At 38.3% G+C, this 25884-nt stretch overlaps 3 protein-coding genes across 11 annotated transcripts in view; 2 read left to right on the top strand and 1 right to left on the bottom strand.

The window, feature by feature from the left end:
• The window catches only part of dpr3 (defective proboscis extension response 3), a 663598-nt gene that overhangs the window by 139709 nt on the left and 498005 nt on the right, over positions 1–25884 (top strand). The gene's annotated exons all lie outside the window — the stretch shown is intronic.
• Positions 109–21132, bottom strand: LOC137241290 (uncharacterized). Of its 9 annotated transcripts, XM_067768749.1 has the most exons (7): positions 20869–21132; positions 20522–20710; positions 20300–20473; positions 19997–20227; positions 1798–1979; positions 626–1727; positions 109–560 (listed from the first exon to the last, which is right to left on the bottom strand). In XM_067768749.1, exons 6-7 carry the CDS (start codon positions 938–940, stop codon positions 441–443), a joined length of 435 nt encoding a protein of 144 aa, XP_067624850.1. In that variant the 5' UTR covers positions 941–1727; positions 1798–1979; positions 19997–20227; positions 20300–20473; positions 20522–20710; positions 20869–21132; the 3' UTR covers positions 109–440. The 9 variants fall into 9 exon arrangements, 5 of the variants coding, with proteins under 5 accessions (XP_067624850.1, XP_067624849.1, XP_067624851.1 ...); XM_067768748.1 differs by lacking the exon at positions 20522–20710; XM_067768750.1 differs by lacking the exon at positions 20522–20710 and having other exon boundaries at positions 20964–21132.
• On the top strand, positions 21483–23315 carry phr6-4 ((6-4)-photolyase). Its single transcript, XM_067770137.1, is given in 3 exon segments — positions 21483–22265; positions 22328–22381; positions 22384–23315. Coding segments are annotated over 3 exon segments (1611 nt in total). The 5' UTR covers positions 21483–21601; the 3' UTR covers positions 23277–23315.

Below are 25884 nucleotides of genomic sequence, written 5' to 3'. Positions count from 1 at the left end.
ACCAAAACATATGCAACAACAACAACACGGGTAACTGACCTATCGGTTACCCGTATCGGTTACCTTCTGTCAAATCGCTTTTTCTATGAATGAAACGCGTCCTTTATGTTCAGATAATATTTAATTATAAATTATTCATATATACAATGTTTTTTTACAATTTAAATTATTGCCTTATTACTCTAGCGAACTTTAAATATGTGAATTTTTATATTTATAAACTATATAAATACATTAACGTCTATTCATAGTCGTGCCCTTTCCGAAACCTTGCTTTGAAGTTCTTATTTTTCCTGCGCTGGTAGTGTTGCTCATCAGTTTGCAGTCATATTAGTTTGGTAGGTATAGTAACATCAGACGTAGGGAAATTAGGAAGCATGTCAGGAGTATCACCAGAATCCAAAGAAGCATGGTGATTCATTTCGTCACCTCATTCCATACTAGTCATTATAAATAGCTTGTAGATGCCACATAGGTGTAACCATACCCTCAAGATATTTCCGTTCAAATCTTGTGGTGTACACGTAAACTTGTATTTGTTCTAAATTATTCACCACATTCTAAACATAGAAAAGATGTATTAAGTGTTTGCGTAGATACCATTGTGATTACAATATGGACAAACATTCAATTCTAAACTTTTCGTTGTTACATCAATTGTTTCAGCGTGTTGTACACGTAAATGAAAATTCATACTTGAATGTATTTTTGTCTTCCAATCGCATAATTTACATTTTAAATAATGACTATTAGGCATATGAGAAATCTCATGGTCCAATAATTTGTTGAAGCTTGGTGTAGCTGCTTGAATATCACAAAATTTACATTTTGCACCACGTTCGTTATATTTAAATTGTAAATGTTCTGGTTTCTCTACACGATGCATAAAGTTTAGATGCTTTTTCCAACAATGTGCTGAATTTAATTGAAATACATACATTGGGCATTTTCTTATTATAAATTTTCCATAAATATACTGAGCCTCTTTATGTAGGCTCTTTTCTTAACATCTAATTCTGGCCGTACCGGATATGACAGTTTTGCTTCAGGTTATAATCCACACTCATACTATTTTCAGATTCTGTTTCATAATTTTCAACATTGGACTTTGCATCAACATCATTATCATCATCGTCATTTTTTGATAACTCTGTTTTAAGCTTCATATTTATCAAAGGTTCATATTCCTTAGTATTAGAATTAGAAACATTGTCATCTTCGGTTAAGTTTTTATCAAGTTTAGCTTTTTTCTTAGGTTTAAATTCTTTACTATCCGTACTAGAATTAATACCATCAACATTTTTCGTGGTCTGTTTGAGTTTTTAAATTTGCCAATGGTTCGCCTTTATCAGTATTAGAATCAGAATGGCCTTGGCCATCTTCACCGTGTTGCAAAGTAGGCGACACATGTTGGTGTTGATGTTTGCGCATATTGCGGATATGTTGGTGGTTCACTAGTCATTGTTTAGAAGTTTCAACTTGTTGCGTTTGTTGTTGTTGTTGCTGGCTGATGATGTGGTGTTAACGTTTGTTGTACAATTTATTCGGGTGATTGTACATATTGTTGGTGTGTTATAGTGCTGGAAAACCTTTCGATATTGAAAGTCCTTGATTAGTGTAATCCCCACGTAGTGAACTACTCCTGTGACCGCGTCCGCGGTAACTATTACATCTGAAGGCGCTTAAGTTACAGGCATAGCTGACATCGCTTATATAACAGGTTGACTCTAAAGTAAAAACCAAAACAAAATATTAGAATCAGTGTTTATGAATAACATATTTAAAATAAGCTCTTACAACAACGTGATCGGTGGCTACATCCCCGTGAAAGTAGTGTGGGTGTTCCTCCTTGTATAAACGTAGATACTGGATGTGCTCGACCGAGCAGTTTTCTTCTAATTTGAGCAAATGTATGTTCTTACAGCCACAGCTGGAATATTTGGGATATTTCTATCCTCACATCATCAAAATCAAATTACCTAGAATGAAAAAGAAACTATCAGTAAGAATAGATTAAAAGTTTTTAATATAAGCCGAAAAGTGTTATGGAACAGGGCTCCACACATAGCTCTTTTCCAAAGGCACAAGAGAAATTTCAGATAACTAGAATCAGGACCTGGTAAAGTAACTTCAAAGGCGATTTAGTTGCCACTACTTCGTATGCGCATTTCTCTACGCTCCCTTTCGGCATGCATCATCAATTTCGTCATTACTATAAAGGCCATCTTGCTCACAGCAATCCAACAATCTATTTGTCCGCAAATTCGTGGAACTAAATTCCTAATGGAAAGTTCCTCTCCAAAAACTCTGTTTACAGACAGTCTTTCGCCGTGAAAACGAGGGCAGTGAAATATTACATGTTCTGCGCTTTCCAATTCGGACGGACAGCTTGGACAGAAAGGATCCTCCTCTATCCCACGCTTATGTAGATATTCCTTCAAGCCACCGTGCCCGCTCAATATCTGTGTGAGATGGTAATTTAGTTTGCCGTGTTTTCGCTCGCACCATTCCGCTATATTCCGGACTAGCATGAAGGTTCAGCGCTCTTTTCTCGAATCTTCCCGCCGTTCTTGCCACCTAACTATTGTTCGTGACCTTGCGCTTTTCTTAGCATCTTCAGATGGTCGGCTGAACCCAATGCCATACAGATCGGCCATTTCACCTGAGAGTAGATCTACTGGGATTTTCCTGGATAAAACATGGATCGCGTCGTCGGAACAGCACATGCTATTCGTATAGCAGTAATGCGGTAGGCTGCTAGTATATCTTTTTGGTGGACCATTTTAGATCTGTGCCATACTGGTGCTGCATATAATATTATAGAGCTGGTTACGTTGGATAATCGCTGACGGGTAGCTTCGCTTGGGCCGCCGATGTTGGGCATTATTCGCGTTAGGGTTCCACTAACTCTAGAAACTTTCGTCCCCCACCGCCCTGAAGTGCTCCCTAAAAGTTAGTTTTGAGTCAATGATTACTCCTAGATATTTCAAGGAGGGCTTTGAATTTATTTGAAAATCTCCTATGGTTAGGACCAACTCATCCACACTCCGCTTTGAGCTCATCAGAACCACTTCTGTCTTATTGCTAGCCATCTCCAGCCCCGTGTTCGTCAACCATTCCGTTATTCTTCCCATGGCGTCATTACATAATGCTTGGAGCAGATCAAGTTTCTTGGCCACTGCTACTACGACAATATCATCTGCATAGCCGACAATTTCCGTGCCTCCGGGAAGGTCGATTTGTAGCACCCCGCCATACACCGCATTCCAAAGAGTTGGACCTAGAACAGATCCCTATCTAATCTATCTATCTATCAAATTATTCGGAGCAGGTACGGAACTTGTCTTGGAACACCCAAAGTGCACCCACGCTTCTCATGGCTCCAGCGGGTTAGCGGCTTCCTAGAACTTAAGCCACTTGCTGCTTCTAGATCTGACATCTGTCAGCTGGAGTCTTAGCCCGGCAAGCGCAGGGCACGAGCACAGAATGAAATCGATCGTTTCCTCCTCCAACTCGCACTTCCTACATCTGCTATCACTCACCAAGCCTAATTTAAAGGCATGTGACGCCAGAAGGCAGTGTCCAGTAAGAATACCCGTCATGAGTCTAGTCTACAGTTTAATGATAATAAAAATATAAGAATCAGTGTTTATGAATAACATATCTTAATTAATCTCTTACAACAACCTGATCGGTGGCTACATCGCCATGTAGGTAGTGTGGTGTTCCACCTTGTATAAACGTAGGTACTGTATGTGCTCAACCGTGCAAATTGACATTAGCAGTAACATTATTTACATAAACATAGCTTGGTATTTGTGCAGGCCTCAATATAGCATACATTGGTCCAGTTCGGTGTGCACCAGCCACTGGTACAAACACTTTTGAATGCATAGCTTTCATATAGGATGTATGTCCAGCAGTGCTCCGGTTGTGCCAATATGTAATGGGCTGCTCCGTCTCTTGGTACGGCTGTATAGGTATAGGCGGGGGGATTGGAGCCAGAGTTTTCGGACCCAGAACCAAAATATCAGTAACTCTAAAAGCACATCTGAGCATTTTCGAGCGGAAGTATTCGCCATAAGTTAGTGTGCTAAGCTGAACCTTCAGCGCTGATACCCCAATGAAACAATTGCCATACTCAGTCAGGCAGTCAGGTTCCACTAAAGGCACTTGCGGCGTTCGAAATAAAGTCAGCACTTGTCCTTCAGTGCGTAGAAAAGCTGAATCAATTAGGAGCACACAACGTAGTACTGTTGGCCTGGGTCCTAGGCCACAGGGGAGTGGAGGGCAATGAGCAGGCGGACTCCATGTTTAATTTGTTGCGTCTCTCCCACAAATTGTCAACCCCCCAGAAGATCCTTGCAGCGGGTCTGCGCCATACTCTCCTCTTCCGGGAAGGTATCGACCCCAATCCGGGTCCTTCTCCTGACCCCAGTACTGAGAAATGGGTTTGCTGCGTTTGCCGGAAAAGAATCTTTTTAGGACGGTCATATATATAAGGGCCTGAAATATTTCAATGAACTTCCTAATCACATAAAAAGTAGTAATAACTTCAATACTTTTAAAAAAAGTTTATTGGAGCATTGTAAAAACCTTCCAATAAGATAGTTTTTTTTCTTTTATTTTTTTACATGATATACCGATACTGGAGCGCGAAAAGGGAATGGTAATAATGGTAGCAGCAAAATACAATGCATCCGGCCCTAAGGAAAAGAAAATCGGACGCCACCTGTAACTCCAGACAGTTCCAACAACTAATTTCGCTGGAATTCGGTATTTCCAGCTGATATTTACTGTTGCTGATCGGAATCATTCGCATTCCGACAGCATAAATATAACAATAAAATTATATAATGTGTAACAAAAATAACGAAAATAAGGCCAAATAAAAGTTGGAGCAAGGGGGATTGGAAACACGTCCTTTTCAACCTCCCATTATATGTTGAGCTGTGCTAATCGGAATCTTCATGCATTCCGACAGCGTCTTTACTAAACAAAGTTGAGGGGTGATTGGATACACTTATTTTCAATTTCCAACATCCAAAGACATGTTTAGCTGCATTGATCGGAGACTAATACATTCCGAAAGCTTAAAATACACATATAATTGAAAAATATAAGTTCCAAATTTTGTTGCCTTAAGCTGGGAGCACTGGAGGATTGAAAACGCGTCCTTTCCGACCTTCCTTAAATGACTGGCTCCCAGACTCGTCCCTTTGTCACGCTAGTAAATATGCTGATCGGAATCACATGGCATTCCAACAGCATATTCAATAGTAATAAGTGATTATAACAATGAATTGCACTTAGTAGTTTAAGTTTTAGGCCTAAACAGCCGTAATAATAAATAAATTAAATTAAAAAAATAAATACTCTTGTCAGTGTTTCACGTGCAAGGGATGGTTGCATCGGACAGGTTGCTCTGGGCTAGATTCCTCGTAACTTTTATAAATCTTTTGTGGCTCTTGTTGTTCACGGGCTCATTACATTGAGGAAATACGGCACCTGAGAAAACAGCCGTATGAAGCTAAAAATCACAAGCATGTCTTCAGTGAACTCCACAAACAGGCGTCGGACCTCTATGCCGGTCAGGGATGCACCTTAACGTTAAGCTAATCGTTTATCAAAAAATTTCCACCGTTTCCGTTGAAACACTTCGAAATATTATCGATAAAGAAATTATCAAGATAAATTGTATCTCGTTTTTAACCGAAACGAAAAGCTTTCGTTAACGTTAAAAACGTTAACGAAAACGTGATACTTTATGTTTGAATTGTGCTGGCAATGCTATAGCCATGGTGAAGCCGTAAGGTGGCAACAACGAGCGCACATACACACACAAACTCTATGTAATTTGTTTGTGTAATTCGTTGGTGGTAATGTCAAAAATACTCTGAGAAATGTTCGTACTGTCAAAATTCATGAGAAAAGTTGCAATCAGCTTGGATAATGCTTTCACCTTTAATGACTCCGCCATCAATCAGCTTTGCCAGCATAGTTTGAAATTAATAATCAACATAAACGATTTGATTTCGTTTTGATATGGCAGAAAACGAAACGAAATCATTTCGTTAATTTGACGATCTTAACGTTAATAAACGAAACGAAATGACTTCGTTTCGTTTATTAACGTTGATTATCGTAACGAAATGATATCGTTTCGTTGGTTAAGCATGCCTGATGCCGGTGATTCCTGTACTCAAAGAACAAAACTAGCAGAGGAGGAACGCACTCTCCCTAGGGAAACGAGAGTAGTCACTCTAGCTCAACTTCGAACTGGATAACGTAACAGGTTAAACTCTTACCTATCCAGAATCAACCCCGACATACAAAACATTGTCCTGCTTGTAATGTGTCCCCACATGTCACCAACCATCTCTTTAACTGTATTGTGCAACCAACGCCTCTAACACTCCTCTCATTATGGCCCACCCCTGTTGAAACAGAAAGTTTCTTTGGACTCCCGTTAGAGGACATTGATGACAATTTGTGATCGGTCGCACCTATTGGATGGGGCGAAGCACTGCTACTACAACAACAGCAGGCGGACAACACGGAAAGAGAGGCAGCAACTGCATGGCCCATCGATCCCGAGCTGTTCCTGCCAGTTGGCCCACAGGGCCATTTATTAGCAGAAGGGAGGGAAAAGAGAGAACACTGGCGCAATATGCTAGGCCTGAGTCAATCTAAGTTACTGTTAGGGGGTTACAGCACAACTCGATATAGGGCATTAATAGGCCTCTCAAAAAGATAACCTAAAAACCCCAACGGCTATTCTTACAAGACACTGTAGACTGAACAGTCACATGCAAAAACTGGGTATAGTATCGAACAACACATACCGATTTTGTGATGGATCAGCAGACGGTGGACCATATCCTTCTAGATTGCGGCGCAATTTCAAGACATAGGGCTAAGTTTATGGGCTCACCATGGCCAGAGCATTCCCACATTTAATCCCTCAAGCAAAGAACACTGCTGGGGTTCATCAAGGAAGTCGGCTAGGATGAGGTGCTGTGAAGGAGATGTGCAAGTCACTGTGCAATCCTCAATAAATGATCTATCTATCTACGTTCCGGTAACAAGCACCATTGTGGTACTAGCCCCTCCATCTCGGGAACTGTTGATATGACTACATTAAACCTTCTAGGGATTGAATATTAATAATGCCGGCAATGCGAAAGTCTGCTAAAATGCACCATTCTCCATGGAATGCTCGATATATAACTTTCCACGTTTTGAAACAGTGATGAAAAGAGCAAAATTTACAATAATTTTAACTGGCTGTGGGTAGTAAGGTGTTGATGTCCTCTCTTAACGCAATGTAATGACAACTGCGATGCAGGGAAAATGACAAAAATCTTGCAAACCTACTGATAGTAATTCATTTTTCCTCCCCTTCTATGCAGTTCTATGCATACATACTATAGTGTTAACTACTTTGTACTCTTTACTTTAATTTTTAAAATAATTTTAATTGAGTTTTCGTGATAACTTAAAATTTTGAATAACTTCAAAAATAAGAAAATTCTAATTAGTTGGAAAATATCTAAACTCAAAAATAAACAAAAGTTATATTTTATACTTCAAATAAATAACATAATGTTTTTAAAAAATAAATATTTAAATATTTGGTTAACCACCAAATATATTGGCGATTCTACCAACGGACCTAAATGTTTATATAAGTCTATATGTGATACAATCACTGAATGTCACGCTTTACGTATCACAAAGCTATTGACCAATAAAATACCGCAAATAAAAGTGCAACTAAGTGACGTGCTACCAAAGAAAATTTGTTTAAAGTTACCTGGACCAATTACAAGCTATCTACCGGTTTCAGCAAATGTACACACGGTCCTGCTCCGAATCATCACATCCTTGAATGCTGTTTAATATAAATTTTAAAAGTATATTCAGTGCATTTTCATACAACAAGAACAACCATTAAAATTTAAATAAAAAATCAATAACCGAAATTAACAGGATGAAATACGCATCCATCTACCCTCAACATTTGTGCGGTACATCTGTTAACACTAGTGAAGAAATCAACAATTAAAACAAATATCGAACAGGATGAGTACCGTTATGTGATATAGAAGAAAGAATAAAAAAAAAACCGCTGAAACTAAACAAAAATAACTTTGATAGAAATAATAAAATAGTTAAAAATGCAACAAAAAATTGTGAAATAATTAAAAAATTTAATTTTTGAGTGATTTTTCGCAACACATTGCAACATATTTTTAAGTTACGCAATATAAAACGCTTAAAACGAGAAGTGTAAATACGCTAAAACTCATTTTTAAAAATAAATGCCTGATCAAAACAATACTGTCACTGTTTTAAATACAACCACAGCTGTAGAAAATTGATCCAGCATTACTCAGGAAGTTTCATCTACAAAATAGTGTCACTAACCTCTCCCTACATTTCATTCGTATATCCAAGTATTTTAACATTCAACAAGCAACATCGTCATATAGTGTACCGTTTATTGGAACCATTCATGATCTTTAACGTCCTCTACACAAATAAGAGCATCATTATATTTTAAAGCCATTGCATATTTAAATTTATCAATCAACTCTTCCATAGTAATAAATCGTAAATATAAATTTTAAATAATTTTAACTTTTTCTAAATACAATTTTTATTTTAATATTAAATTAAAATTTCAAATTTATTTTAAGATTTTTTTTTATATCTTAAAAATTTTAATATAAATTATTTAAATTTATTTATTTTTTATATAAAATTAAATATTGTATTTAAATTGTTAACTCCCTTTCCAAAAAATTCTTAAATATTTTCTTATTTTCAAATTTTTCATTTAAATTTCTTTTCATATGGTTCTACGTTCACCAATACGAACTCGTAATTTTACAAATTCAGAAAATCAAAATATCAACCATACAAATAACATCATGACTCACAATACAACTCAAAATTCTAACATTAATACAACACAAAACAACATCTCTAAAACAACACAAAATACTTCAACACAAGATAACTTTACAAATTTTCCTTCTACTAAATCTATTAAATTACCACAATTTTGGCAAGATTGTCCTGATGCCTGGTTTTTGCTTGTTGAAGGACAATTTGAAATTAACAATATCAATGATGACAATTTAAAATTTCAAAATGTTCTAATTACTCTTCAACGAGATACTATATCTAAAATTTTAGATGTTATTAACCCTCCTCCTCTTTTTAATAAATATGATACAATCAAAAAAGTTCTATGTGAAAGATTTTCTCTTAGCGAAGAAAAACGATTAGAACAATTATTTTCAAAAACTGAACTTGGTGATCGTTCACCATCTGAATTATTCAGATTTATGAAATCACTTATAGGTTCTGCCTCCATAGTTAGTCAAGAATTACTCTTTAAATTGTGGATTCGTAAATTACCACAAGAAATACAAATTCATTTGACTTCCAATAATAATCAAAACAGAGATGAAATTATTATTTTAGCTGACAAACTTTTTGATTTAATCAATAAACCTCATTCTTCCAAATCTCTTGTAGTCTCAAGTATAAATAATAATATTTTAGAACAATGCGTTAAAAATTTAACTGAATTAACCACGGCTATTTTTCAAAATTTAAATAAAATTTCTAATGATATTAATCAATTACAAATCCGTTCAAGATCTAAAGATAGAAATAGATCTAAATCTCGAAATTTTTCAGGATCAAGAAATTTTTCAAACAATCGTAATTTTACTTCACAAACAAATATTTGTTGGTATCACAAAAAATTTAAGAATAACGCTCTTAAATGTATACCCCCATGCAATTTTAATCAAAATCACAATTCAAATTCCGAAGAAAATTTAAACTGAAACGATCCATTATGACGGTGACGGATAATGGAACTATTATTAAACCTACTCGTCGCCTATTCATATTTGATAAATTCAATAAACTTAATTTTCTTATCGATACAGGTGCAGTTGTATCAGTTATTCCTTTTTCTAAATTTAAAATTTATAAAAGAAATTCGGATCTTACTTTGACTGCAGCAAACGGTTCTTCAATTGAAACTTTCGGTACAAAACTACTTAAAATTGATTTAGGTTTAAGAAGAGATTTTGAATTTCCATTCATTATTGCGAATATTGATACACCAATTTTAGGAGCAAACTTTTTAGAAAAATTCGGAATTATTGTCAATATTAAAAATAAAGAAATAATGGATTCTACTACAAAAATTAAAGTTACTGGATCTTCTGGATTTTCTGATATTTTCTCACTAAAAATTCCTATTGTCGAAAATAAGTTTTCAAAATTACTTAATGAATTTCCGTCTATTACCTGTGAACCAGATTATACTAAAAAAGTTAAACACCATACGGTTCACAGGATAGAAACAAAAGGTATTTTACCATTTTCGAAACCCAGACGTCTTGATCCAATCAAACTTAAAATTGCTAAAACTGAATTTGAATTTTTAGTTAAAACTGGTATATGCAGACCCTCAAATTCTCCTATTGCATCTCCACTTCATCTCGTTCCTAAAAAAGAACCAAATGATTGGAGACCTTGCGGAGACTATCGAAGACTTAATTTTATTACTACACCAGATCGGTATCCTTTACCACATATTCACGATTTAACAATTGATTTAAAAAACAAACAATTTTTTTCCAAAATTGATCTTGTGCGTGCTTACCACCAAATTCCAATGGCAGAAGAAGACATTCATAAAACTGCAATAACTACCCCTTTTGGAATGTTTGAATTCGTAAGAATGCCTTTCGGTTTACGAAACAGTTCTCAAACTTTCCAACGCTTTATTAATGAAGTATTTTCTGATTTCGATTTTGTATTTACATACATTGATGACATTCTTATTGCCAGTGATAATGAAGATCAACATATAAATCATTTAAAATCAGTTTTCAAAAGACTTGAAGAATATAATTTAAATATTAAACCTTCAAAATGTACTCTCGGTGTAAATAAATTAAATTTCTTAAGTTACGAAATTTCAGGCGAAGGTATTAAACCATCTTTAGATAGAATTGAAATCATAACAAATTTTGAAAAACCAATTTCTATAAATAAATTACAAAAATTTTTAGGTATGATAAATTACTATCACAGATATATTAAAATGTTAGCAACAGAACTTAGTCCTCTGCATGAAATGTTAACACATGCAATTAAAAACAAACTCAAACAATTAAATTGGACAAATGAAACCACAACAGCTTTCGAAAATGTTAAAAAACTTTTTGCCAAAAATACTTTACTTACACATTTCGACAAAAATGGTACTTTATCATTAGCAGTAGATGCATCAAATGTTGCTATTGGAGCAGTTCTTCAACAAACTAGCAATAATATACTAGAACCCTTAGCTTATTTTTCAAGAAAACTAACTACAACAGAAACTAAATATTCAACATTTGATCGTGAACTTTTGGCAATTTATAATTCAATTAAACATTTTAAACATTTTCTTGAAGGTAGAACTTTTACAATTTATACTGATCATAAACCTTTAATTCATGTTCTAAATTCTAAAGTAGATAGATCTCCTCGTCAACTACGTCATCTTGAATATATTGCTCAATTTACAAATGATATTCAATATATACGTGGAAAAGACAACATAGTTGCCGACACACTTTCCCGTATTCCAGAAATAAATGCAATTTCAACTCAAGATATAAATTTAGAAACTTTATATAAAGAACAGCAAACTGATACATTTTTACAAAAAACCATTTCTGATCCAAATTCTAAAAATAATTTAAAAGAAATTCATATTCCAATTATTAATTTAAACATATGGTGTGATGTTTCTCTACAACCTTTTCGACCTTATGTTCCACATTCTATGAGAAGAATTATATTTGACAAAATTCACTCATTATCTCATCCAAGTATAAGAACAACTAGAAAATTAATTCAAAATAAATATTATTGGCCTAACATGCGTAAAGAGATTAACGATTGGACTTCATCTTGCATCAATTGTCAAAAATCCAAAATTTCAAGACACACTAAATCTCCTATCCAAAAAATTCAAATACCATCAGGCCGTTTTGAACATATTCATATGGATTGTTATGGAATCGCATTTACTAGGGAAGCAGTAAGGAAGGCGGTCGGCATGATGTGGTGGTGCACAGTGGCTAGTCATTGTCGGCTGGGGCGGGTCCTTGCCAACCTTACTGTTCCTGCGCCATAAGCAGAAAAATGTTCCTATCATGCCTATCAAAACGAGCAGCTGTCAAATTCAAAAAAAAACCGACAGAAGCGCAGAGACCGACTCAAAACGCTTAAAAATTCAAAATCACACAACATCCGGCCGAACCGGATGTCACGGACAGACCGTTGACATTCAAAAATTTAAATTCAAATTCAAAAAAAACTGACGCAAAAAATACTACCGAACCGGACATGGCCGGTTACTAACGCTGAAAATCAAATTCAAAAAAAAACCGGTGAAAAACCAAACAATAACAAAAAAGCTGAAAAAATTAAAAAATAAAAAAGAAAAGGGCCGAATATACATAGGGGGCGCCGCGGGTGGTGTTGCGACGCCCGGTGCTTTACCCACCCTCGAAATCCATGGCCACCGACGCACCTGAATTTCGGTGGCCCCTTACCTGTCTTACCTTATGCCTTCCAAATAATTGGCGACGCCAGCATTCCCATTTCAATTACAAATTTATTTATAATTCATCATTTATAAAAAAAAATTTATATGAAGATGTATATATATACTACTCGATCCTGAGTTTTATCTAAATTTGTTTTCTTCAAAATAAGGTATACGCATTAAGTTATAGAGAAAAATGTGATAAAATGCTTGTTTAAGAGGTACAAGAAATAATTTCGAACAAAGAAATTTGTACATAAGTATCTATTTGATAGAGTTCATTTCGATCCCGGTATTAAGAAACATGAATAGTAAATATTAACTTTGTACAGCCAAAGTAATAATTCCTTTTTGGGGCTTTAGACGTTGTTAAATGGTTCTAAAACAAGTTTGGTTGCAAGTTTATTGCAGCTTTTCAAATAAATGATCCTTCTTTTACTAGTAAAAGGTGTTTAATATCTTTAACTGCTATTCTTTTGTTCGCAGCTGTATGTACATATAACATTTTTTTTTTTTTTTTTTTTTTTTTTAAGAAACAATTATACAGGAAATTGTATTCCTTCTTATTATAACTAAATTTGATAACATTGTTGCTGCTGTTGCTCTGGTTTACAGGTCATTTGCTGAAAAAAATGTGTAATTCATCTAAATGCTCTTTCGAATTTATTTCCATACTGCTGAATAGATTTTAATTTCATAGGTATGCTGGTACATAGCAAATAACGTGGAAACCAAGCGAAGCACACTGGAGTAAAAAAAAATACCTTAAAAATAGTTGTAGTTATTTGGCTCAAAATTCCTATAGTAGATCGTGGACCGCATTACAGAATTTGCAAACTTCTTAACATTTACATTTTATATATTCATTTCTAGATATTCTTGCGTTCCACTCGAAAACGTCTACGCCAATATGCTGGAAGTTTTGTTTTTTTTTTTTTAAAACAGGGCATTCTCTTTTTTTTTGTTGGGTATACTAAATTTGGTGTTCGCTTTCTTTCTTCTATATGCATGTAAATGCATATGCTTAAGTTAACTATATATACAGATGTATGAACCGCGTTTTAAATAGTTGTTACTCTAAAGGTTTGTTTTTTTTTTTTTTCCTTTTTTTTTTTAAACCAACATTATTTTATTTTAACAATTGCGCTAATGGGTTGAATTCTGACCGGACTTCCTACACATTCATAGGGTACATAAACGCACGACCCATAACCAAAAGGCAAGCATTAGCGCCCAAAGATGCGTCCGCGCTTTTAAGCACAAAAAAAAAGGAACTGACTCACCCAGTAGGCCGGCGTTGATGGTTGTTTCACTCTGGTCTGAGGTGATCGAGCGGACCTGGTGGCAGGGCGACTTCGTGTGGACCTTTACCTTCTGGATGACTTTGTGCTAAATTGGGCGTTCGCTGTATTACGCTGCAGCGTACTGCTGGCCCTGGAGGCGGATGGGGTGTTGGACGCTTTCCAAAGGTGGTGGTGTACTTCGCAAACGTAGAGAAAGAGGTCTATCTTCGAGTATCAAGGCTTCTCCTCACAATTAGTTAGTGCCGTCCGAATCCGAGTCGGAATCCCTAGAACTTTCCTCACTAGGTTTGACTTGGAAGCGCTGACTTACTACTTCAGCTGGATATTTGGATATTCTTGTAAGGGTTATTACCACTAGTTCCTCGGCATTTTGCTGATTGTTCTTTGGCCTTTTAAATGACCTTCTTCCTTGTTTTCCAAAATTTTTCCCACGTTTTTCTCGGTCAGTGCCGGAAACTCAATCAATTCTTTTTAATTTTCTCGGTTTCGAATAGCGTTTTAATATTTGATTTGTACGGATTTAAAAAAAGTATATAAATCGTTGATACGATAAGACTTGGCAAAAGCAAACACGTTATGGTCTAGCTCCGTTCATCAGCGTGGCAAATCCAAAAAGGAAAGAAAAGACCGAGCGAAAAAACTTTTTGTCCGGAACTCGTGGTGGTTTTTCTTTTTTTTTTTCTCCCCGTCTTCTAGTGATGGCCGGTCTGTCTGTTCCCTTCTTTTCCGATATTTTTCATCGCAACCTTTGCCACATCGCTAGGTGTGTTCCCGTGAACACGCTCTCAAGTAGATCGCAGCCATATACCGTAGCAGCAGACCGTAACAAACCTGCTTCGCTTAGAAGGCCCGACGATGGAGCGAACAGGAAACCGGATCCGCTGTGGGAAGCCACTGCCAGGGGCCTCCAATGCCAATCAACGTGGGGCACGACTCACCCCTGAGATAAGAGTCTCAAAGTCCTACTACGAAGCTAGCCGGGCAACATGGGGCCATCAAAAAAAAGTTAAGTCAAATTTGGGAATTAATTCTGTTTCCTAGTTTAAAAGGGCTTTGCGGCAATTAGACATTTGTTATGGAGAACTCGTCAAAACTCCGAAAGATGATTTCTAGTGGCTATCGCCCCCACAGAAAGGCAAAACAAAAAAAGTGTAGACATTTTGATATGGAGAACTCGTCCAAACTCCGAAAGGCTAGTGGTTATCGCCCCCACAGAAGGCCAAAAAAAAATATTTGGGTAGTCAATGGGAACACTGACATCCCATTCCCCGAAGGCACTCGGGCTCCAAAAAAAATGAAAAAAAACACAAACTCATTCATTCTTGTCCCTAGTGCTCCCAACCGCAACGCATAAGGGGGTCTTAAGGACCTGCCTCTGGGACTGGTTGGGGCCACTAGGGTCAATGTCCTACACACACAGGTTAGTCCCAACACACCCAGCCGCAACGCAGAGGCGGTCTCTGGGGACGCGCTAGTGGGACTGGCTGGGGGTGCTGAGGCCTCCCGTCCATTCACCCGGGACACCCCTCATGCCTCCGCCGCTATGGGTGGAGCGGCTTCAATGGCCGCTCCCCAGACTGGTGGGACAGGGAAGGGTGTCACTTTGAATCCCAGCTCAACCCGTCACAGTCCAGGTGGTATTCTAAACTACCACCTGGGGCGTGGGATGAGCTGGGGTTCTTTTTCCACATACATACACGCACTCACACTAACAACACAAAATTCGGCAAAAAAAAATTAAAAAAAAACTATTAACTTTAAGCAAAAAAAAAATTCAAAACCCAGTTAGCGGACATATATGTACCAAAGCCGACTAACGGACAACATTCTGGGAAAATAAAAACCCCAACTACAAAAAAAAATAAAGTGCGTGCAGCACTGCCTCATCGGGTGAATACAAAATCCCGATAACTGACGTTAAGTCACGTGGCTCCGTCAGCCACTGCCCCCGATGACCAGCCCGGACAACCTGATCCGTCTAACCATCCTACCGCAACGTAGGTGGCAGCTTCTGTGGCTGCTCACTCGGACTGGTGGGATGGTCAACCTCACAGGTTGACCCGACTGACCCTCGCGGCCAGCGCCTCAGGCCCCACGTTGGGCGCCATCTGTTATGGAATCGCATTTACTAGGGAAGCAGTAAGGAAGGCGGTCGGCATGATGTGGTGGTGCACAGTGGCTAGTCATTGTCGGCTGGGGCGGGTCCTTGCCAACCTTACTGTTCCTGCGCCATAAGCAGAAAAATGTTCCTATCATGCCTATCAAAACGAGCAGCTGTCAAATTCAAAAAAAAACCGACAGAAGCGCAGAGACCGACTCAAAACGCTTAAAAATTCAAAATCACACAACATCCGGCCGAACCGGATGTCACGGACAGACCGTTGACATTCAAAAATTTAAATTCAAATTCAAAAAAAACTGACGCAAAAAATACTACCGAACCGGACATGGCCGGTTACTAACGCTGAAAATCAAATTCAAAAAAAAACCGGTGAAAAACCAAACAATAACAAAAAAGCTGAAAAAATTAAAAAATAAAAAAGAAAAGGGCCGAATATACATAGGGGGCGCCGCGGGTGGTGTTGCGACGCCCGGTGCTTTACCCACCCTCAAAATCCATGGCCACCGACGCACCTGAATTTCGGTGGCCCCTTACCTGTCTTACCTTATGCCTTCCAAATAATTGGCGACGCCAGCATTCCCATTTCAATTACAAATTTATTTATAATTCATCATTTATAAAAAAAAATTTATATGAAGATGTATATATATACTACTCGATCCTGAGTTTTATCTAAATTTGTTTTCTTCAAAATAAGGTATACGCATTAAGTTATAGAGAAAAATGTGATAAAATGCTTGTTTAAGAGGTACAAGAAATAATTTCGAACAAAGAAATTTGTACATAAGTATCTATTTGATAGAGTTCATTTCGATCCCGGTATTAAGAAACATGAATAGTAAATATTAACTTTGTACAGCCAAAGTAATAATTCCTTTTTGGGGCTTTAGACGTTGTTAAATGGTTCTAAAACAAGTTTGGTTGCAAGTTTATTGCAGCTTTTCAAATAAATGATCCTTCTTTTACTAGTAAAAGGTGTTTAATATCTTTAACTGCTATTCTTTTGTTCGCAGCTGTATGTACATATAACATTTTTTTTTTTTTTTTTTTTTTTTTTAAGAAACAATTATACAGGAAATTGTATTCCTTCTTATTATAACTAAATTTGATAACATTGTTGCTGCTGTTGCTCTGGTTTACAGGTCATTTGCTGAAAAAAATGTGTAATTCATCTAAATGCTCTTTCGAATTTATTTCCATACTGCTGAATAGATTTTAATTTCATAGGTATGCTGGTACATAGCAAATAACGTGGAAACCAAGCGAAGCACACTGGAGTAAAAAAAAATACCTTAAAAATAGTTGTAGTTATTTGGCTCAAAATTCCTATAGTAGATCGTGGACCGCATTACAGAATTTGCAAACTTCTTAACATTTACATTTTATATATTCATTTCTAGATATTCTTGCGTTCCACTCGAAAACGTCTACGCCAATATGCTGGAAGTTTTGTTTTTTTTTTTTTAAAACAGGGCATTCTCTTTTTTTTTTGTTGGGTATACTAAATTTGGTGTTCGCTTTCTTTCTTCTATATGCATGTAAATGCATATGCTTAAGTTAATTATATATACAGATGTATGAACCGCGTTTTAAATAGTTGTTACTCTAAAGGTTTGTTTTTTTTTTTTCTCCTTTTTTTTTTTAAACCAACATTATTTTATTTTAACAATTGCGCTAATGGGTTGAATTCTGACCGGACTTCCTACACATTCATAGGGTACATAAACGCACGACCCATAACCAAAAGGCAAGCATTAGCGCCCAAAGATGCGTCCGCGCTTTTAAGCACAAAAAAAAAGGAACTGACTCACCCAGTAGGCCGGCGTTGATGGTTGTTTCACTCTGGTCTGAGGTGATCGAGCGGACCTGGTGGCAGGGCGACTTCGTGTGGACCTTTACCTTCTGGATGACTTTGTGCTAAATTGGGCGTTCGCTGTATTACGCTGCAGCGTACTGCTGGCCCTGGAGGCGGATGGGGTGTTGGACGCTTTCCAAAGGTGGTGGTGTACTTCGCAAACGTAGAGAAAGAGGTCTATCTTCGAGTATCAAGGCTTCTCCTCACAATTAGTTAGTGCCGTCCGAATCCGAGTCGGAATCCCTAGAACTTTCCTCACTAGGTTTGACTTGGAAGCGCTGACTTACTACTTCAGCTGGATATTTGGATATTCTTGTAAGGGTTATTACCACTAGTTCCTCGGCATTTTGCTGATTGTTCTTTGGCCTTTTAAATGACCTTCTTCCTTGTTTTCCAAAATTTTTCCCACGTTTTTCTCGGTCAGTGCCGGAAACTCAATCAATTCTTTTTAATTTTCTCGGTTTCGAATAGCGTTTTAATATTTGATTTGTACGGATTTAAAAAAAGTATATAAATCGTTGATACGATAAGACTTGGCAAAAGCAAACACGTTATGGTCTAGCTCCGTTCATCAGCGTGGCAAATCCAAAAAGGAAAGAAAAGACCGAGCGAAAAAACTTTTTGTCCGGAACTCGTGGTGGTTTTTCTTTTTTTTTTTTCTCCCCGTCTTCTAGTGATGGCCGGTCTGTCTGTTCCCTTCTTTTCCGATATTTTTCATCGCAACCTTTGCCACATCGCTAGGTGTGTTCCCGTGAACACGCTCTCAAGTAGATCGCAGCCATATACCGTAGCAGCAGACCGTAACAGGATATTGTTGGACCTCTTCCAGTTTCAAATGGAAATTGTTATATTTTAACAATTATTGACAGATTTTCACGTTGGCCTGAAGCTTATCCGCTTAAAGATATTTCAACAAATACTATAGTAAAAACTTTTATTCAAAATTATATACCACGATTTGGTATACCATTAAATATTACAGTAGATCAAGGTTCACAATTCACCTCAAAATTTTTTACAGAATTAACTAAACTTTTAGTTTCTCATAAAATTCATACATCTCCTTACCATCCCCAAGCAAATAGCATGATAGAGAGATTTCATCGAACTTTAAAAGCAGCAATTATAGCATCAAACGACTCGGTTCATTGGTCTGACATTTTACCATTCATTCTACTTGGTTTACGAACTTCTATTAAAGAAGATTTAAAATGTTCATCTGCTGAACTTGTTTATGGCCAAACACTTAGAATACCTGGTGAATTAATTATTTCAAATAGTAATAAAGAACATGATTTTTCTAATGACGCTCTTCATAAAATAAGAGAATATTTTTCACTTGTTCGTTCTAAAGTTTTTCATCATAACAAAGAAAATGTTTTCGTTCCTAAACAATTAGAAAATTGTGAGTATGTTTTTGTTAAAGTTCTTCGTAAATCTAATTTAGAATCACCTTATGAAGGACCTTTTAAAGTTATATCTAAGAAACATAAAACATTTACAATTCAATACAATAATACTATTAAAAATATTTCAATTGATTTACTTAAACCAGCAAACATACTTATTAACACTAATTTAAATACAAATACATTAAACAACAAAAAACAAAAAAAGGTTACATTTAATATTAATTAATAATTTGTTTGTTTCAAATTTTCTTGGAGGGGGAGTAAATATAGTGTTAACTACTTTGTACTCTTTACTTTAATTTTTAAAATAATTTTAATTGAGTTTTCGTGTTAACTTAAAATTTTGAATAACTTCAAAAAAAAGAAAATTCTAATTAGTTGGAAAATATCTAAACTCAAAAATAAACAAAAATAATATTTTATACTTCAAATAAATAACATAATATTTTTAAAAAATAAATATTTAAATATTTGGTTAACCACCAAACATACATATGTATTTTTCTCTCCAAATGCTAATTAAAAAAATTAATTGGTTTGCACATGAACTTCGAACTCTGTCGTATTTGCATTCTTCAGATGATTATCAACAAAAGCATGACAAATTATCACTAAAAAATTCATACATGTTGCTTATATATTTAATATGGTAGCCAATTTACCTACCCTTTCTGGTGCGATGATTTCTGAACAATCGGGCCTGACTAGACGCGATTTTTTTTGCCTTAAGAGAGCGTGCTTAACGCGAACCCTATCATGTTTTGGCACAACTTTGGTGATGCAAAAAATCAAAGACATTTCTGCTTCTAATGCTTCTAGGATAGCAGCAGCAGCTCCCGGTGGCACCACATAAATAACAGTTGCATGCCGATCAGTTGCCTTTTTTGCTCCGGCTACCTATTCAATTTTAATTCACATTACATTATCTACTATTGCAATTTTTAATCACTACAAATCAATATAAATTACCGAAGCAAATACTGGCAAACCAAGATGCGTAGTTCCACCCTTTTTTAGGGAAATACATCCAACCAGTTTGGTACCGTATTCCAAAGCATGTTGCTTGTAAAGTACCTTGTTTTTGTAGATTTCCTTTGATTTTGGCATATTCTGAGCTGAACCGCAACCCGGCGGAGATGCTATCTATTAGAATAATATAACATTTTTTTTATTATTTAAAAATGCACATACGTATGAATGAAAATCAGAAAGTAAATAATGTTGTTGTTGTTGTAGCGATAAGGACACTCCCCGTTATCGACTTTGGTGGTCCTTTGCCGGATGCAGATCGGGTACGTTCCGGGAACCATTAAGGTAGTAGCCCGACCATATCGGGAGCGATTTAGTTGACATAAAACCTTGTAGGCCATCCCGCCGATTCTATACAACTTAATATGGTAACGATTTAAAAGACGATGCACCACCCAATTTTTATCAAAAATTATCAAACGTGGAATCAAAAGGCGGTCCTCGAGCTCCGTTTTTATTATTATTTGATATTTTTAAATTAGGTGGTGTACCGTCTTGTAAAACTTTACCCTTAATATTATTTTGGGCGAAGGCCGCCAACGCAAAAAGATGGTCTCTGCAGCAATATTCTTAATTTCCGTCACATGTCACTACTCAAATTAACTTAATGTTATTTTGGGCGAAGGTCGCCAACGCAAAAAGGTGTTCTCTGCAACAAAATTTTTAATTTCCGTCACATGTCACAACTAAAAGCACAAGATATTTTTCGTTGTAAACAATTTATATTTTTTTTGCGTTTCAATGTTTTCCGGAATAATTAATGAACTGTCATTTCGATGACAGCATGAAACGTCGATGTGTTAGTGGAGAGCAAAAAAAGCTTTGAATGTGTGGGTGAACTGGTTACCTCCGTCTTGTAGGGAGGTTGGTGTGTATAAATGTACATCGGTACATATATATGCAAGTGCTACAATGCCGACGGCGTTTGTCTTCCATTTAATATCTATCCTCTTTGGCGTATGCTAATTTCGAGCGATCAGCTGTTAGTTGCGTTACATGTTATGGTTAACATTGACAAGAGGGCATCATGTGAATTCATACATGAATAGATATATCTATCCTCTTCTGCTGACTCTTGCGATATCTCGCCTACTTCGTTTATCATGTCAGAACTTTAAGCAGATGAACAGCTCGCGAAGCGTTGATATATTAATCTGGAAACTTCGTAGCAGCTGTTTATTTCACAACTGCAACATAGTGCATGTTTGTTTATTTATTTGTTTAAATTTGAAAAATCAAATTATGGAGACAAAAACAACATTAATTCATTGGTTTCGCAAAGGTCTACGTGTTCATGATAATCCAGCGCTAAGTGCAGTGTTTACCAAAGCTCTGAGTGCTCCTACACAGTTCTGTGTAAGACCTATTTTCATACTCGATGCGACCTTGGAAAAACGGCTACGTGTGGGGCCTAATCGGTGGCGTTTTCTACAGCAAACGCTTGAAGATTTAGATACCACTCTACGCCAACTGAATTCCCAACTTTATGTTATACGTGGTACCCCATCTACAGTCCTTCCTCGAATCTTCAAAGAATGGCGTGTCAGCTTGCTTACGTATGAAACAGATATTGAACCGTATGCTATAAAACGGGACGGAGAAGTCAATGAATTTGCGAAGGAGGCTGGTGTTACCGTCGATACCTTCTGCTCACATACAATTTATAATCCCGAATTGGTATTGCAACGTAATGGCGGTGTTGCGCCTTTAACTTACCAAAAGTTTTTAGGTATTATAGAGAAAATAAAAGTACCAGTGCCCGTGGAGAGACCCGGAAAGCTGAGTGAAGAGCTTAAGCCACGTAAAGATTCACTGGAGAAAAAAGATAAGAAATGTTATGCATATCCCAAAATTGAAGAGCTTGTTGAGCAGCCACAGGAGTTGGGAGAAATTAAGTTTCCTGGAGGTAATTTCACATTTTGTATGTGTTTCCTATCGGGGAAACTAATTTATATATCCATTTTGCAGGCGAAACTGAAGGCCTGCGTCGCTTAGATGTGTCTCTAAGTAATGAATCGTGGGTTGCCGCTTTGAAAAACCAAATACTGCACCAAATTCGCTAGAGCCCAGCACAACAGTACTTAGCCCATATTTGAAATTTGGCTGCCTTAGTTCACGTTTGTTTTATCAGCGCTTAACTAGTGTTTTAAAGAAGCATGCAAAGCATTCCAAACCCCCCGTTTCACTTATGGGGCAATTAATGTGGCGTGAATTCTATTATACTGCTGCTTCGTCGGAGCCGAATTTCGATCGCATGCTGGGTAATAAGTTTTGCATGCAAATACCTTGGCAAACCAATGACGAACACTTATCTGCATGGACGCATGGACGTACAGGATATCCATTTATCGATGCTATAATGCGTCAGCTGCGCCAAGAAGGCTGGATTCATCATCTGGCACGGCATGCGGTTGCATGCTTTTTAACACGCGGCGATTTATGGATTTCATGGGAAGAGGGACAAAAAGTATTTGAAGAGCTATTGCTAGATCAAGATTGGGCGTTAAATGCAGGCAATTGGATGTGGTTGTCAGCTTCAGCTTTCTTTCACCAATATTTTCGTGTCTACAGTCCCGTGGCTTTTGGTAAGAAGACAGACGCAGCCGGAACTTATATAAGGAAATATGTACCTGAGTTAGCGAAATATCCAGTAGGCTGCATATATGAACCTTGGAAAGCATCGGCGAGTGCACAACGTGAGTACGGTTGTGTGCTGGGTGTGGATTATCCGCATCGTATAGTTAATCACGAGACGGTGCATAAGGAAAATATCAAACGCATGACGGGGGCGTACAGAGTAAATCGCGAAGTAAAGCAGGGCAAGACTCCAGATAAAGATGGTGGTGGCAAGGATAAACGTAAAAAAGTCGATACTACGAGTAAGGAAAAGTCTGCAGCTAAAAAACGTTGTATATAGATTCTAAGATTGCCGAATAAAGCTACTATGTACCCATGATTCAATTACTAGATTTAATCTTACTATGTACCGTGATATTACATAAATCGCTTCCCAAGGCAGTCGGTTCTATGTACCGGAGCGACTCGGGATTTTTCCCGACCAAGGACTGTCATTTCAGTGTGACCCCATTTAATTTGTTTCGTCCCTCCCACAAATTGTCATCCTCCCAGCAGCTCCTTGCAGCAGGACTGCTACATATTCTCTTACTCCGGGAAGGTATCGAACCCAATCCGGGTCCGTCTCCTGACCCCGGTCCTGAGAAATGGTTTTGCTGCATTTGCCAGAAAAGAATCTTTTTAGGACGGTCATACTCTGTTCAGTGTGTCTCGTGCAAGGGATGGTTGCATCGGACAGGTTGTTCTGGGCTTGATCCCAAAACCCGACGTCCACGTAACTTTTATAAATCTTTTGTGGCTCCTTGCTGCTCACGCCCAAGGGCGTCCCGTAGCCTACGCCTAAGCGTATCCCCACTACCTTCCAGCAGCTTCGCTGCTCAGCAAGCCACAACAAGTACCCGCTGCTGCTCGCGCCCCACGGCGTCAACAACTCAAACAGCTGATACCACTCATAACTACTACCTTCGTAGTAGAGCTGGTAGCAATGCTGAGCATCAGCCCCTGCCCCCGTCTTCTTCTCCTCCACCCCCCCCCCCCCCCCCCCCCCCCCCTTCCCCTCTTTTCTGGCACCAATCGTGCAGGTCAGGGAAACAGACTCTTAGTCCCTGCCTCCGTTTGCACCGTCTGCCAGCACAGAATATATAGGTTTGCGACATCCGCTCAATGCAGCTCCTGCCTTGGGTGGTGCCACTTTCCTAGATGTTCTGGTCTCCGCGACGGCAACCCCTCGACGGGTTTCATCGCGCCATGTTGCCAGGTCGCAAACCCAAATCATCCGGGTACCCCAATGCTTGCCCAAGGGCGCCCAGTCCCAAGGCCACAACAGCAATTGCGCCCTGGCCTTCCACAACCTAGGCGTAGTCACCCCTCACTTACCCCTAGAGTGGCGGCGTCACCCCTCATGCACTTCAGAATTCTGCAGTTCAACTGTAATGGACTAACTGGGAAGATTACGGAGATAGTCGATTTCATGAAGCGGCACAACATCCGCATTGCTGCGATTCAAGAGACTAAACTCACAGCAAGATCTGCATTGCAGACCTGCTCTGGTTATAATGTCCACAGGAAAGACCGCGAGAGCGGAAATGGAGGCGGCCTTGCGTTTATTATACACCACTCTGTGCAATATCATATATTTGATCCTGGCATCGACCGCAGTGACAATGTCTTAGAACGTCAAGGCCTATCTGTCCGGTCAGGCGATGCAAATCTAGAAATCATCAACATCTACATCCCTCCTGTCACCTGTTGCCCCAGTGGATACCGCCCTAATATCGAGGCCTTACTCACTGGCAACAATCGCATTATCTTAGGCGATTTCAATGCCCATCACGACCTATGGCATTCAAACTTGCTGGCGGACGGTAGGGGTGAGATGTTGGCGGATCAAATAGACGAAACAACGTTCTGCACAATAAACGGAGACGCCCCCACACGTATGGTAGGAAGCTGTCATAGCTCGCCAGATATCTCAATCGTGAGCGCAGAACTCGTAAACTGCGTCAACTGGCAGCCGATGGTAACATTGGCATCCGACCACCTGCCCATACTTATTTCGTTCGAGCGTACCGCTGACTTCATCGTCACCGAAAAACGCACTTTCATAAACTTCAAAAAAGGAAAGTGGGAAGAATATAAATCTGCAACAGACATCAGCTTTGCTGCCCTCCCTGCCTTCCGTAAGGTCATTGAATCCGCCTCGGCACATTTCATTCCCGCCGGGAGAATTCCCGAAATCCGGCCCCACTTCCCGGCGGAGGCCGCGAGCTTAGCGAGGGAACGCGACCTTATAAGACAGCTTGATCCAGGCGACCCCCAAATAAGGGATATAAACCAACGCATCAGATTGCTTGTGGACGAACACAAGCGGGAGAAATGGGAAGAGCACCTAAGAGGTTGTAACCTCTCTACCGGTGTAGGTAAACTTTGGTCCACCGTAAAGTCCCTATCGAATCCGACTAAGCACAAAGACAAAGTTTCCATCGCCTTTGGCGATAAGGTGCTGTCGGATGCGAAAAAATGAGCGAGCGCTTTCTGCCGACAATATATAATGCATCCTACGGTCGACAAAGATAGACGGAGAGCCAATAGACACGCACATAAACACAAACTCAGCGCGTCACCAATTACCATCACCGCTAGAGAGGTTGAGGACGCCATTGGTCGCGCTAAACCATCCAAAGCAGTGGACCCAGACGGCATAGCCATGCCGATGCTTAAAAACCTAGGGAAAGAGGGTTTCAAATATTTAGCGCATGTCTTCAACCTGTCTCTTTCCACCTTTGTCATACCCGAGAAATGGAAAATGGCAAAGGTGGTCCCGCTACTAAAGCCTGGGAAATAAGCTAACGTAGGTGAGTCATATCGTCCGATATCTCTCCTATCGCCAGTGGCAAAGACGCTTGAAGCCATTTTGCTCCCTTATTTCCAAGCACATTTGCAGCTAGCCC

The sequence above is a fragment of the Eurosta solidaginis genome, chromosome 2, assembly GCF_040869045.1.
Source record: "Eurosta solidaginis isolate ZX-2024a chromosome 2, ASM4086904v1, whole genome shotgun sequence".
In the NCBI taxonomy this organism is placed as follows: Eukaryota; Metazoa; Arthropoda; class Insecta; order Diptera; family Tephritidae; genus Eurosta; species Eurosta solidaginis.
The sequence above is the reverse complement of the archived record's forward strand: the minus strand, read 5'-3'. Positions and strand labels throughout refer to the sequence as shown.